The sequence below is a fragment of the Pseudorca crassidens genome, chromosome 8, assembly GCF_039906515.1.
Source record: "Pseudorca crassidens isolate mPseCra1 chromosome 8, mPseCra1.hap1, whole genome shotgun sequence".
NCBI lineage: Eukaryota > Metazoa > Chordata > Mammalia > Artiodactyla > Delphinidae > Pseudorca > Pseudorca crassidens.
Genome location: NC_090303.1, coordinates 93,036,870 through 93,052,670, shown reverse-complemented (window position 1 = coordinate 93,052,670; position 15,801 = coordinate 93,036,870). Strand labels below are relative to the sequence as shown.

At 51.4% G+C, this 15,801-nt stretch overlaps 1 protein-coding gene across 1 annotated transcript in view; it reads left to right on the top strand.

Moving 5' to 3' along the window:
* HIPK2 (homeodomain interacting protein kinase 2) overlaps positions 1–15,801 on the top strand; it is a 204,685-nt gene that overhangs the window by 129,443 nt on the left and 59,441 nt on the right. The window contains exons 3-6 of the mRNA XM_067747155.1: positions 7,854–7,977; positions 8,271–8,390; positions 10,395–10,481; positions 12,655–12,839. Coding sequence (XP_067603256.1) covers positions 7,854–7,977; positions 8,271–8,390; positions 10,395–10,481; positions 12,655–12,839 — 516 coding nt within the window. The remainder of the gene's footprint in view (positions 1–7,853; positions 7,978–8,270; positions 8,391–10,394; positions 10,482–12,654; positions 12,840–15,801) is intronic.

Below are 15,801 nucleotides of genomic sequence, written 5' to 3'. Positions count from 1 at the left end.
TGGCCGGGGGGAGGTTGGGTGAGGAAGAGACTGTACCGTGAAAGGCAATGCAGACTTAGAGCTGTGCTTCCCGGTAGGAGGAAGGGGGTGGGCTGCGGATGGGCAGTTTTCTTTCTAGAGCTAAATGGTAGTGACTTAGTTGTTGGCCATATTAATCTTTGTACCTTTTTCATATAAATAAATGAAGCAAAAATGTTTAATGCGTATGCTTCAATATACTTAAACAGTTTTCCTAACGTCTCAACTTGTAAGGAGGAAATGGACCTTAAAAATGAGGGAAAGGGATGCTCTTTATTTAACTGCTGTCACGTGGACTTAGACACGTTATAGACAAGTGATGTGCTATCTGTTGATTGCCTGCTCCGTGCCAGGCCCTGTGCTAGGTGCTTCCTGTGATGCTGTTTCGTTTCATCCTCCTACCAACGTCAGGAGATCGGTACACAGCCACACCTAATGGCACTGGATTATTCTACCTGTGAACATGGGATCTTGCGTGTTTCCTCTCAACTCGGGTGGTGTCCACACCTCTGTTGGGGGTCATTCCCCTATAGGGTCACAGGATCTGGACATCTGGGAATGCCTTATCAGCCATGTACACTGTCAGGAGAGCCAATGGAGTGAAATATCGAAGCTTAACCATTGGTGTGTCGCAAATGACAGTTGTCCATTCTCTTTCTGTAGAAAAGTAGAATTTTCCACGTCTTACTATGGGAATGTTGGAAAGGAACAGTCTCTCTCTTTCTTAGGTGCAAATTTTGTCTGACACTTCATGTATGTTTAAAGTATTTTTGATGTTCCAAAATAGCACCGAAGAGCCTCTGTAAGATGATTCCACGGGCTGGTGAGTGAAGGATGAGCAGGACCTGGGCGATTCTGGGCCCAGAGGGAAAGGCCATTTCCCAAGCCAGCCATCCTACCTGCTGCGGAGCCGAACGGAGAACAGAAATGACCCCCGTGCAAGAAGCTGGAATGTGATTTTTTTTTTTTTTTAAGCATGTAAACTTTGAAGCGGAAAGGCCAAGTCTGTATTTTGTCATAGGAGGTGTTGCCAAGGAGAAGGCGCCAGCTTCAGGGAAAATTGGCACCTGCTGAGGGTGTGGGGTTGAGACAGAAAGACGCACCCCTTCTACAGATGTACTGTGAGCACCGACGTGCCCCAGGCGCTGTGCTAGGCGCTGGAGGTACAGCAGCGACATGGCCGAGAAGCCAGGGAGGGACGTGCACTCACCCTGCCCTGTACCTGGAGGCCACCCCACCTGTCCACTTCTCCTGAGAAGCACCCTGGGCTTTGCCTCTCCTCCCCGCAGTACCGCCTCTTTCGTGTGCCGGGCGCGCGTTTTGTGTTAGCCGTAGGCCCGCTGTTGCCTCTGACTAGATGGTGAACTCCTAGAGGAGCCACAGGGTCTGGCTTCCGATCTTCAGCACCCAGCACGGTGCCTGGCATATAGTAGGTGCTCAGGAAAACGGCAGTTGAATTGTTCCGCTAAGTGAGAGAATGATTGACGCTAAATTCTGGCATGGAATAACCCTTGGTAAGAATGGTTTCTTCTTCACTGAAGGATAAGCGCACCTTCGCAACCATCGAACGTGCTTCAGGTGTGCTAAACAAAAAGAAACAGATTTTAGACTTGACTGTGAACATCCAGGAGCTCAGAGCCTTATGGACCAACAGAACAGGGGCCAGGCATCTGCCAGGCCACAGCAGAAGGGTCTTCATTCCCCCACGGATTACTGAGAGGCTGGAGAAGGGCCTTCCTTACCCGAGGGCTGGTGGCCTGGCTTTGAGCAGATTATTATGGAGCAACTGCTGTGTGCCAGACTGAGGATCGAAACACACGAGACAGGGCTTCCCTGGTGGCGCAGTGGTTGAGTCCGCCTGCCGATGCAGGGGACGCGGGTTCGTGCCCCGGTCCGGGAAGATCCCACATGCCGTGGAGCGGCTGGGCCCGTGAGCCATGGCCGCTGAGCCTGCGCGTCCGGAGCCTGTGCTCCGCAATGGGAGAGGCCACAGCAGTGAGAGGCCCGCGTATCGCAAAAAAAAAAAAAAAAAAAAAAAAACACACGAGTCACAGACTCTGCCCTTGGGAAGGTTTAATAGAGGGCAGACACACGGACATATATCTACAATAGTAGGTGGTCAGTTAATATTTATTGGACCAATCTGGTGGTTCGTGTCGATATGTTCATCACGTGGTCCACCAGCACAGAAAACAGGGTGTGTTTGAGTGAGGAAGGAGGGGGGGAGGGGACAGGCTGTATCAGAAATATGACCAATGTGTCGTGCATGCAGAGAAAAGGACACAGCCTTTGAATGAGGGGGAGTTTCAGGGTAAATTGGAAGAGGTTGAAATCCAAGGCAGGAGACCAGTAGGGAGTTACAAGGGAGGCCTGGATTGCATGGGGCACCAGCAAGCCCGCAGCGGTGGAGCTGAGAGGGTTATGGCTTCAAGAGGAAGGTGAGAAGGGATGGGCCTCTGCAGCCCTGTGGTCCTGACCCTGTATTCTCCTGGTGCCACCTCTGGCCCCCCCACTACCTTCGCTGGCTTTTTTGCTGTAATTCGTTCGTGAGCCACCTACAGGTCCTCTGTCCCTCGGTGCCAGCCCCGCTGTGGGTGCTGTGCTCGGCTGAGCGGGGCCGCATGCCCACGCCTATCTCTGGGCCTCCACTCCTGCAGGTCCCGCCCGCACAGAGGCCCGCTCTTTCCCGGGCGAAAGCCTCGTGCCCAGGCTTCCATCCTTTGTGAAGGTTTGCGCCTTCCATCCTCCTTTGTTTTGTGCTGCCTTAGAACTTTCCATCTGAATCACGTAATTTAGCACTTCCTTATATTTAATAAAGCTTTATTCGGTCAACAAATCCTTACTGATTGAGTGGCTACTTAATACCAGGCACTGTGCTGCCCTTGTGGGCTGAGCAGGGGAGACAGACAGTAAGCAGGTTATTGGGCAAGTGCTGTAAAGTGACATTTATGGCACTGTAGACAGAGACTCACTGGTGCCGAGGGACGCCTGTCTGTGGCGGTGACGGTTAGGCTGAGGTTTGACGGATGAGAAGGAAGCCACCACCTGAGAGCCAGCGGAGAGAGAGCATCTGAAGCAGAAGCGACGACACTGCATGAAGGCTCTGGGTCCAGAAACTGAGAGGCGAAGCTCGTTAGTCTGGAGCTTATTGAACTTGGGCAGTGCCAAGCTGGGCAGGGCCCGGCCCAGGAGGTCTCCATGGGCCTGGAGGGCATGGAGACCTCATTCTAAGTGTGGCAGGGAGCCTCTGAAGGGCTTCAGGCCGAGGGACGTGTGACCTGTTCAGCCAGTAGAGACTGGACTGGAGGAAGGGGTGACGAAGTGGAAAGACCAGATAGGAAGCTCCAGGTGAGATGGGTGGCCAGGGCCAGAGCAGTGGCAGTGGAAATGGAGAATCAGGGGCCAATTTGAGAGGTACTTCGGAGCTGCCATATTGATGGATTGGGTGGTGAGGATGGAGAGGGAGAGAGAGGAATCAAAGGTCAATTCCAGGTTTCCAACATGAGTAACAGCGGGGTGGGGTGGTAATTCCATTTAGTGAAACAAGGACAGAGGGAGGAATTATTTGCGGGGGCGGGGGGCACGGAGTGCAGAAGAGAAGAGTTCCCTTTCAAACGTAGTAAGTTTCAGATGATTGTGAGATATTCCGGTGGAGATGCCAGGCCATCAGAAACATAAAGCTGGGGCTTCCCCGGTGGCGCAATGGTTGAGAGTCCGCTTGGGAGTCTGCCTGCTGATGCAGGTCACGCGGGTTCGTGCCCCGGTCTGGGAAGATCCCACATGCCGCGGAGCGGCTGGGCCCGTGAGCCATGGCCACTGAGCCTGCGCGTCTGGAGCCTGTGCTCCGCAACGGGAGAGGCCACGACAGTGAGAGGCCCGCGTATTGCAAAAAAAAAAAAGAAAGAAAAGAAATATAAAGCTGGAGCTGAGAAAAGTCCAAGATGGAGATAGACATTTGGAAATACACAAAATGGGATTTAAACCTGTAAGAATGGATACAATGACTCTCTCAGTTTCCTAGCGCTGCAGAAACAAGTACCACAAAATGCATGACTCAGGATACCAGATATTTATTCTCTCACAGTTCTGGAAGCTAGGAGTCCAAAATCAAGGTGGCAGCAAGGCTGTGCTTCCTCTGAAGCCTCCAGGGGAGGATCCTTCCTGCCTTTTCTAGTTTCTGCTGGCTCCTGGCACTCCTTGGCTTGCAGCATCATCACTCCAACCTCTGCCTGCATCTTCACATGGCCATCTTCCCTCTGCGTCTGTGTCCAAACTTCCCTCTTCTTCTAAGGACACCAGTCACATTGGATTAAGGATCCACCCTACCCCGGGATGACATCATCTTAACTAATCTGTAACGACCGCGTTCCCAGAGAAGGGCACATTTTGAGGTAGCAAGGGGTTAGGACTTCAACATGTCTTTGGGGGACACAATTCAACCCATAAGAATCACCTAGAAAAACAATGAAAAGAGAGAAGAGAAGGGGTCCTACGGCTTTGCCATCAGGTAGCAGTTGGATAAAGGAAGACAAGCCATGAGCCAGAGGGGCAGGACAAATGCGGCAGTGCGTGGTGTTGTGAAAACCAAGACTGCGTGTTTCAAAACAAGACAGAACGGTCAACTGCGTGGAAGAAATGCGGCTCTCGGGTTCCAGAGCTTACAAGCTGACCAGGGGACGTGACGTGGTTCCTGCTGGTCTCGGCGAGCTCTGCAATTGAGTGGAGCGGAGGGGAAAGTTCAGTTAGAGGAGGGAGGGAAGATGCGTGAGGCAAAGCAGTAGAAGCTGCCGGAGATGACTCTTAAGAGATTCAGCTTTCGAAGGAGAACAGAGAATTAAGGCAACAGCTGCGGGAGCTGAAGGGATTAGGAGAGGTTTGGTTTTGGGTTTGGTGTGTTTTGTCCTTGCGTTCTGCTTGATTTTTTTTTTTTTTTTGAGGTACGCGGGCCTCTCACTGTTGTGGCCTCTCCCGTTGCGGAGCACAGGCTCCGGACGTGCAGGCTCAGCGGCCATGGCCCACGGGCCCAGCCGCTCCGCGGCATGTGGGATCCTCCCGGACCGGGGCACGAACCCGCGTCCCCTGCATCGGCAGGCGGACTCTCAACCACTGCGCCACCAGGGAAGCCCTGCTTGATTTTTTAAAACGGGAGATGCTGGAGCGAGTTTGTGTGTTTGGATTAGCTCTGTTTTCATATCTGTGTGTGTGTGTGTGTGTGTGTGTGTTGTGTACGTTTTGTGCTCGACCTCATTTGACGTGTGCTTTAGTGCTGCCTTCCCAGCATTGGGGCCCAATGGACAGGGCTACGCCCTCTGTTTCTTTTGTCTCCCGGCCGCCCTACCTGACGCTCAAACATTTGTTCACTATGGTCACGGCAAGAGAAATCCTCTGCTGTAGACGTCACGGCACCACGAATCGCCGCCGTTTCCTTTTCCGATGGAGAATGGACTGAACAATTTTCACAGGCCCTGTCCGTGTAACGTCAGCCGACAGAGTCCACGTCTAGTGTTTCTCTCCAAAGAACATTGCTGGAGCGCCCTTTGCGTGACAGTCTTACTTGTTGGATTCTGCTAGGCAGAGCATCAGGGAACAGAATCTGGGAGATGGGTTTCCAGAGGTTCCCAGTGACCTGCTTAGGGGCATGAGGACCAGTTGATTAACCTGATCAGAAGGGCAGCCCCATGGTCACATCCAGAGATTCCCCATGGGACAGCAGCTGCCTGTTCCTAAGACCCAACCTGGAGACTGGAGTGTCCAGGCTGCAAAGGGCAAGGGGACGGGTCACAGGAAGAGGGGCCAGAGGTGCCGCGATGCTTGATCCTGAGGCAGCAGCGGCTGCCACAGGAGGGGCTTCTCAGGACCAGACCAGAATGCCTCTCCCAGGGAGAGGAGGCAGGTGGACACATCTGACTCTAGACAGAGGGGGCAGAAAGCAAAGCAGGTTCTGACACACATGTAGGAAAAGCACGTTGTTCTCTCTGTAATGTTCTTTTCAAATATTCCCTTCTTTCCTAAAAGATGTGTTTTTTAAAATAAACCAAAACCACCTCTGAAGAGATTGCATTACCAGAGGCAACCTGCAATAATTTGGTCGGTTACACACAATGATCGGGGGGCTCCGGAAGCCCTGGTGTGGGGCGGCAGCGCTGGACACAGTGACCTAGGCCAGTTGTGGGATCGGAGGCCCCATGACACAGGACAGTCCAGCAGTGATGTGTCATAAAACCACCCCCAGCGTCCCCAGGGCATCAGTGCCAGAGGGCGAGAGCAGCCTCCCGTATTCACACGGACCGTCAGCTACTAGGCTTGGAGGAGAAAAAGACCAAAGACAGGGCCAAGTGCCAGGCAAACCCTGGCAGCTGAAGATGCCCAGCCGTGAGGGGATGGGCACAGGGCAGACCCGTCAAGCAGCAGCTCGCTCCCCCCGCCCTCCGCAGCAACTCCCTTCTCCCGAGCCTGGGGAGACCCAGCCTTGGGCTTCAGGACAGGCACTCTTGCCTCCCAGATCGTGACTGTGGAGCTCTGGAAGCACTGGCGGCAGTGCTGACTCTCCAGCTCCAAGGAAGTGAAGAAACTCCTTTTTACACCTGAAAAGTCAAAAGACTGGGTAGCAAGACACTTTGGTTCTTGTTTTGTTTTTTTTTTTCAGTACCATGACGTAGAGAAAAAGAAGATTCGCAATGAGAGCAAATTTAAAGGAGCAGGTGGGGAGATGCTTTTTAAGCAGGGAAAATTCAGCTTGAAGCTCCAAGTGGAGGTGTCTCTGACGCCCCCTCCCTTGCCACGCCCCGCCTCTCGTGCTAGCTGGGCGAAGATAACGCAGGCAGAGAAAGGCCTCCCCGCTCCCTGCACTCCGCTCCAGGCTGCTGAAAGGGTGGAGAGTAGCGTCTTCCTGTATGGCTTAATCAAGGGGACAGTTGAGAGAGAAAACAGAAGTTGGGCTAATGTATCAGCAGAGTGCCTCGAGCCACGTTCTTTTAAAAAACATAAACTGGGTTCGTATCTCATACTCTGAATGTGGTTTTCTCCAAAATGTACCCTTAGCAATCATGACCAATTCCTAGAAAAGAAGAGGTACTCTGTGGTCTTTGGTTTTGATTACCAACTGCACGTGAAATTTTCTCTTTGAGTTTAGGTGATTTCCTTCAGAAGTTCCAGCATGTAACCTGGTTTATCACGTGAAGGAACGTAATTTCTACAGTTAGGAAAGGGTTTATGATGGAATTCTGATCGATACCCAAACTAGGTATCGCGAACAGAGTTCTATAATTGTCATAGTAGAGAACTTTTTAGAAGCTAATGAAAAAAAACAGTGTTTCCTTGGGAAAGTGATACAAACTCCTAAGGATTGTTGGCATAAACAGATATTGGATGTAATCCCATTCTGGGTGGAGGCCACTTGTTTTATATATATTACTGAAAACAGAATACCTGTACTTAAGAATTCCTTTGTAAAAACTGGGCACTCTAAAGGTTGGTTTCCCGAGTTTTCAGCTACAAAACATAATTCCCCAAGTGTCTCTGAAATGATCCTTAGCTCATCTGGCTGGAGTGTGATGGTAATGAAGTCAATAGCTGTGGTTCCCTGGGGGTCTGTCTAGAGCCACAGACCTACCCTTCTTCCCAGCCAGTCATTCAGCCAGGCTCCCTGCTGATGGGCAGGGCCAAGTCAAAGGGTGGAGGGGTCATTTCAGTCCAGCTCGAGAATGACAGGCCCTTCAGGGGGTCAATAATGGTACCTTGGGTTTGAAAGACTGGATTTTATGTAGAATTCATGTAGAAATACCTGCCTGCATTTCCAAATTGCTGATGATTTTTTTTCCATTCTTCCTTTCCAGGGCCCCTGAGATCATCCTTGGTTTACCATTTTGTGAGGCAATTGATATGTGGTCCCTGGGCTGCGTCATTGCAGAGCTCTTCCTGGGCTGGCCGCTGTATCCAGGAGCTTCAGAGTACGACCAGGTGGGTCCGGAGAGCACAGGTGTGCACAGCAAGCCCTCATTCTTCATCTGGATTGGCACCTCATTTATAACCTGACGTACAGATGGGGCTACGCGGTGTTACACTGTCTCCCAAACCTTGCTTCCTTTCGCCTCGCTTTTCTTTCTTTATTCCTCTTTCTTTCCCCTTTTCCTTTGATTACTTCTCTCTCTCCCTATAAAATTGTTGTTTTTCTCCAAGACACTAGAGCCATCAGTGTACCACATGTATGATGACGGGAAAAGCCCTGACCTCGTTCTCATCTTTTCTTGCAGATTCGGTATATTTCACAAACACAGGGTTTGCCAGCAGAATATTTATTAAGCGCAGGAACAAAGACAACTAGGTTTTTCAACCGTGACACAGACTCGCCATATCCTCTGTGGAGGCTGAAGGTAGGAAGAGCGTCCCCTCCAACACCCAGCACGCAGGGAAGAAGGTCCCATCAGTGGGGAGCCTTTGACAGCGACGCGTTGGTCCTGGACCTGATTGTGATTCGGCCACGGGGGAGGCGCGACTGTGGTTGATACATGGTGTGGATGAATCTGAATGTTCAGAAAGCACCACTTGGGCTTCCCTGGTGGCGCAGTGGTTGGGAGTCTGCCTGCCGGTGCAGGGGACACGGGTTCGTGCCCCGGTCCGGGAAGATCCCACATGCCGCGGAGCGCCTGGGCCCGTGAGCCATGGCCGCTGAGCCTGCGCGTCCGGAGCCTGTGCTCCGCAACGGGAGAGGCCACAACAGTGAGAGGCCCGTGTACCAAAAAACACCACTTTGTTTGACCTGCTGCCTTTTGCGGCTCAAACTCTGATCTCTAAACTCCTGAGATTTAATCCAGTGAATCTTAATGACCTGTCTGGTTGGTTACTAGACAGAGAAATGAACCACCCCCTGCCCTCAAGGAGCTCCCGGTCCAGAGGGAGCCTGAACCTGTGTGGCAAGCCCTGCCTCCCCGCCGTGACCAGCGCTCTGTTCCCGGCAGGAACAGAGCGTGGGAGGCCGGAGGAGGGAGCCTTTAATCTCGCTGTGGCAGAGGGTCGGGGAGGAGCATTCGAGCCGGGCCCTGAAGGATGAAGAGGGCCTTCCAGGCAGGGAAGCAGGCTAAGCCACACAGCATACGAAGGCCCCGGGGAGGGGGTCTGCTGGTCCTGGCCGGCAGGTGGTGGAGCGCACCATTGCACACCGTAAACTCTGGTGCTTTGATTTTAACAGAAACGTATTTTGCTTTCACTTTGATCTGTGCCTAGTAATTAAAATTAATGTTTTTTTCCTGGGAAGGAGAAAATAATACAAGTCTTAAGTGTGTTTTGTGTTCATTTTAGGTGTTTCTTTTTTTGCAAGAGTGTGGGTGGGTGTTTTTTTTTTGACAGAAACCACACTATATTCTAATACATTTAAAGATAATGTGTGGCCAATGGTGGCAAAAGACTTTGAAAAGAGATCTGGAAGCTAAACAAGGATCCTAGGCTATTGACGGGAGGCTGGCGTTTGGCAGCTGTGAGTGTGAGCAGCTCAAGGTCAGGTCCGGTGAAAAAGAGTCCCGGTGGGGAGAGGCCGAGGCCGGGCAGGGGCAGGGTTCACTTCTACGTCTTAGTTAAGAGCCTCAGGCCCACTTGGCCAGCTGTTCCCAGATCGAAGCCTGGATCGTAGCAGCTCCAGGTGTGCTGTCCTTGAGCGAGATCTGAAGGATTAATTACCTGTGATCCATGAATGAGTGCCAAAATCCATAGTAATTGGAAACAGCAGCTTCCTAGACTGAGGCCAGTTCGGGAGCTGGGTGTGTGCACCCCGGGCCCAGGCGGAGGGGACACACAGAACAGACTCCGGAGCCAGCTGCCATCACTGGCCCTGGGACCTTGGCAGGCCCCTCAAGCTTTCTGTTCCTGTTTCTGCCTCTGGAAAATGGGCTGGCAGCTGCCCTCCCTAAGATGGTCGTGAAGGGCGTTACATGAGTTCACGTGCTTTAGAATAGCGCCTGGCACATAGGGAGAGCTCTACGTATACGAGTTTGATACATTAAATTAACATTTTAAAGCAAGTGGAAAAAGGGCTTCTGCTTTTCCACATATGGAACCTGACCTTATTCCTTAAACTTAGGGGAGAATGTAGGTCTGTCAGGGTTGTGGCATATCTTGCTCGTCTGGGGATCCTCCAGACCTGACTCAAAGCAGGCCCCCAACAGGTGTTCATGGGAAGGAAGGAAGGAAGGAGGAGGGATGAGTTAGTGTGGAGGCTAAAGAGAGGAAGGCATTCGTACGCAGGCCACTTTAAGAAGAATCCTAGTCTCCTTCTCCGAAGGGTGGGAAAAGACCCTCTGGGAGAAGCAGAAGCTGGCAGGTTTGAGTCACAGTGACTAGGAAATAATTCATATTACCAATGGGCTTTTGCCTCTCTTGACCAGACACCAGATGACCATGAAGCAGAGACGGGGATTAAGTCAAAAGAAGCAAGGAAGTACATTTTCAACTGTTTAGATGATATGGCCCAGGTAAGCTCCGTGGGTGAGTATGCAGTGTTAGCCCTTTAAAAACCAAGCACAGCAAGACTTCTGCGAGAGCAATTAATGTAGGATGGTGGGTAGAAATCCACATTACTCAACTGTGGTGGTTGACCTTGACCTTAAACAATGATATGCCAGCCTTAGGAAGAATACCATTGGATTTGTGGAACATTTTTAAAACCTTACACCAGGACTTCCCTGGTGGCGCAGTGGTTGAGAATCCGCCGGCCAATGCAGGGGACACGGGTTCAAGCCCTGGTCTGGGAGGATCCCACATGCCGCAGAGCAGCTAAGTCCAGCGCCACAACTACTGAGCCTGTGCTCTAGAGTTCGCGAGCCACAACTACTGAGCCCATGTGCCACAACTACTGAAGCCCTCGCGCCTAGAACCCATGCTCCGCAACAAGAGAAGCCGCCACAATGAGAAGCATGAGAAGCCCGCGCACTGCAATGAAGAGTAGCCCCTGCTCACCACAACTAGACAAAGCCTGTGTGCAGCAATGAAGACCCGACGCAGCCAAAAATAAAAAAATTAAAAAAACCTTACACCAGCTTTTTAAAAATGGCTTCAGTTTATTGGTTTCCAATTGTAAAATAGTACTGGACAATCTTACTGATGTCTTCACGAGAAGAATTCAAGCCCATTAGTACATTTGAGTTTAATGCCCATGATTAGTTCCCTAGGGCTCCCTTAACAAGGGGCCATAAACTGGGTGACTTAAGACAACAACATTTATTCTCTCGCAGTTCTGGAGGCTGGAAGTTTGAAATCACAGTACCAACAACCCATGTTCCCTCTGCAGGCTCTAGGAAAAGGCTGTCCGTGCCTTTCTCCTAGCTTCTGGCGGCCCCTGGCAATCCCCGTTTCCCTTGACTTGTGTCTGCATCCGGCCAGTCTCTGCCTCCTTCTTCATGTGGTCTTCATCCCTGTGTTCCCTCTTGTCTCTGTGTCCAAATCTCCCTTCTTTCTCTTATAAAGACGGCAGTCATTGGATTTATGGCCCACTCTACTCCAGTATGACTTTAACTTGGTTCCATCTGCAGAGACCCTATTTCACAGGTACTGGGGATTAGGAGTCACATCTTCTGCGAGAACACAGTTCAGCCCACTGCACTCAGTCTCTCTCAGCTCACTGGAGGGACCACAGCCTCTCACCTTTGTACCCAGAGAAAATTCTAGAACGTCAGCTATTTTTAGGGTAGAAACTAGTCTGAAATCAGGGCAACCCAAAGTGAGTTTTTCTTCAAAGCAATGAGAAATAAAGCTACAGACCAATAAAGACTTAGCACACCTCTTATGGAAGAGAAGTGTAACCAAAACTCATGATTCTGAGTAAAGTATACTTGTCAGTTGATTAGAAGCTTAGATTGCCCGAGAAAACCGAAATCGCCTTCCCGCGCACGTCTTGGAAAATATAGAAAGCACCACAAAACAAGGCTTTTAAAGGCCATCCTAGTATAAGCTTTTGCTCTTGGAAGAAAAATCCTGTGTTCAGATGTCCTGCCTGCCTTGGCCAGAGGTGATCCCAGCGAACCCAGGGACTTGAATAACTCGGGCCCTAGTTCAGGACCTGCAAGAGGACTGACACACCGTAGGGGTGGGAAGAGGGTGCTGAGGCCCCAGCATCTCCCTCGGAAGGTTAAATAAATAAACCTTTTTGCGTCTTATTTTTTACCGCTTGGTTGTAATTATTGTTTTTTTTAACTGTGGGGAAATACATGTAGCATAACTTTTATCATTTAAACCATTTGTAAGTGTACCGTTCAGTAGTATTCCGTGCACTCACGTTGTCACGCACTCCGTCTCCAGGACTCTCTTCATCCTGTGGTTCTTTGCAGTGAGGCGTGATGTGAGGTGTATTTCCGCCTAAGTGATGAACAGGAGCCGGGTACCCCCGGCACGTTTATACATTTGCAGGTGCCGGCAGTGGCCTCTCCCTTCCCAGCGTGCCCTCCCTCTGTCTCTCCTGCAGAGAGAACAGCCGCGTCCGGTGGGCAGTGATGACCCGAGGCAGCACCTCCCACGGGGCAGACACAGCCTTCCGGGGGTTGGGAAGGGGTGACCGAGAGATTAGGATGGAGCTGCAGGGCGCAAACTAAGAGGCGTCAGGGGGAGGGAGGCCGCGCGGGCTCTTGGTAACCTGTCGCCGCTTGCTTTCAGGTGAACATGACGACGGATTTGGAAGGGAGTGACATGTTGGTGGAAAAGGCGGACCGGCGGGAGTTCATCGACCTGTTGAAGAAGATGCTGACCATAGACGCTGATAAGAGAATCACTCCGATCGAGACCCTGAACCACCCCTTTGTCACCATGACACACTTACTCGACTTTCCCCACAGCACACAGTAGGTGTCCCATGCGACGCTTTATTCCAGGGCTGGGCAGACTTTTTCCCGAAATCCCCAGATAGTAAATAATTGAGGCTTTGCGTCCATACGGTCCCTGTCACAGCGGCTCAGTGCTGCCATTAGAGCTGAAGGCAGTCGTAGACGATACATAAACCGATGAGGGAGGCTGTGTTCCGGTAAAACTATTTATCAAAGCAGGTGGTGGCCACATTGGGACCCTGGGCCGAAGTTTTCTTGATACCAAAGAGGGGGAACAGTGGGGCGTGAGAGGGCACGAGGCCGGGTGGGCCGGACCCTGGGGGTCTGTGCACGAAGCGAGGTGCTCAGAATGGCAGCGTCTGTGACGCAAAGCCACGTGCGAGGGCAGAGGTCACAAGTGGACTCAGTCCAGTGTGGATCTGGGTGTGTTCTTCCGTTCATTCATTCATTCGCTGTGCGGTGTGCTATGCCAGGGGCTGCAGTATGTGGGGAGTAAAGCAGATGGGACCCCTGCCCGCTGGAGCTTACAATCTATAGGAGAGAGGAAGGTACTAAACCAGCGGTCCCCACATATCCAGGATGCTATCAGGGGACACATAGGACGGGAGAGCATGTAACAAGGGGGCCTTGCTTGGGGCATGGCGGGGAAGACCCGAGGACAGGACCGCCAAAGGAGAGGGAGGTGCCTGGTGGAAGGGCCTGCGAGAGCGGAAGGGGCGTTGCCGCATGGAGACTCCAACACGGGCAGGACCGGCACTGGAGCTGAAGGACGGGGAGAGATGAGGCCCCAGGATGAGCCAGGGGCGGGCCTTCCGTGTTACAGATTTCAGCCTTTCTTCTAAGAGCAACGGGAAGTCATTAAAGGCTTGATGGCAGAGGAATGGCTGGTGAGAGTTGTGTTTAACAGAGATCTGTCTGCTGTCGCTTGGTCAAGTCAAATAAGCTTGGAAAAAAATGCCCATCAGATTTGGCAACTTGGAAGTTGTTGGTAACTAGTGAGAGCTGTTTCAGTGGATGGTAGAAGCAGAAACCAGTTTAGCAGGTTGAAAGATTGAGAGGTGAAGAAATAGATAGTACCCTTTCCAAGAAGGAAGGCTGGGAAAGGGGAGGGAAAAAATAGAGGGGTGACTAGGGAAGGCCCCAGGGTGGGGTTTCTTTTCATATGGAAGAGACTTGAGCAATTTAAGATGCTGATGGGAAGTGTCTGGTAGTAAGAGCTTAGAGATAAAGGATGCTCAGAAGATGTTTCCCGAAAGTTCAGGTAGTGGGAGGTGGCAGAGTAAATGGAACAGAGAAATAGAGCAGAACCATTGAGCGTGGGGGTTGGACATGAATAGCGCGGCTGTAACTGAGCTTCCCAGGTGAAGGCATGGAGAGACGTGGAGGGCTGGAGGTAGCTGGGTCCGTCAGGTGGAGTGTTGCCGGGCTGCTAAGAGAAAAAGGTTGACACGGAGATAGGCGTTGGCAATGGAGCAACTGAAATCCAAAGTGATGGCTGTGGGAGGCTTAGCCAGAAGAGAAAGGAAGGGAAGATGGGAGGGGTCCAAAGAGACTGAGTGGTCTGATCAGCTCAGAGATCGTTTAGTATAGTAATAGTCGAATAAGCCAGATGGGTAGAAAATGTGACCGGATGGGAGGCTTGAATTTCTAGGCTTGAATTTGGGGGATGCGAAGCAGTTTCCGGTTGGACAGTCTAAGGAATGGGTGGCTGGAATTGACCGCAGGTCACTGGAGGTGAGAAGGAACTAAGAAGCCAGGATGTCTGACGAGGAGTCAGGGTGACCTCTGAAGTCTCCCGGGTGGGCAGGACTGAGCTAGTGGCCCAGGCCTCGGCGAAATGAGGAGGAAAGAAAAGACATGAGGTTGTGCAGCCTGAGCGTGGGAGGGGGTAGTAGGAGGCACCATAACAAAGGACCGCTGAGTGGCTGCGTGTCTTAAACAGCAGACATTTATTTTCTCATCGTTTTAGAAGCCCAAGATCTAGGTGTTTGGCAGAGTTGGCTTTTTCCGTGGCCTCTCTCCTTGGCTTACCCATGGCTGTCTTCTGCCTGTGTCTTCACATGGCCTTCCTTTTTTGCATGTCTGTGTCCTAATTTCCTCCTCCTTCTGAGGAATTGGATTAGGGCCCACCCTAATGACCTCGTTTTACCTCTTTAAAGATCCCATCTCCAAAGTCAGTCACGTTCTTAAGTACGGGGGGATTAGAACTTTAACTTAATGTGAATTAGGGGAGCACAGTCCAGCCTATACCAGAGAGTAGTGAGAGATAGCACTTCAACCTCTTGACCCCGGGGTGCTTGGGATGTGAAAGAATAAACAGTCACCTCCCTGGGTGTCTGCTGGGAGAAGCAGGGTGCTCGAGAGAGCAGCAGATTGTAGATAGGGTCAGGAGGGAGAGGGAATACACGGGAAGAGGCGCGGATCAGAGACAGCTACAGGTCATCGTGGGCCCTGCCGTGGCCACAATCAGATCGGGCTGCTTAAGGCTGGATTTGACCTTAACCAGCATATGAGGAAGGATGGTGTGGCACCTACCATGGACGGTGCTTCCTCAGTTTTAGGTCTGTTCCTTACTAGCTGTTGTTGAGCAAGTCAAATTTTATTGCAACGACCAGACATTGCCTCTAATTTAGAAGCACGTTTGAAACAACCAAACTCCTGTATAAAGAAGGAACTTGGACCCATCCCTTGCAAACTCTCATTACGGGATTTGTCCTTTTTCTGGGTGTGGTAGGGGTAAGTCAAGGGGTGTCAGTCTATACCACAAAAGAAAGGCAAACTTGGTGATTTACTGGATGGGGCCCCATAAGATCAGTCTTTGCGTATTCGGGGTGAAGTGGGATGACTGAGAAACAGCTATAGATAGGAGATGGAGGGGCTCCCGTTACGATCTGCACCAAGTCAGTGAGACAGTCCCCTGCATAAAGCTGGGGGCTTGGTTGAATGACCTCAGGGTTCTGTCTGTCCCTGGGTTTTGTAA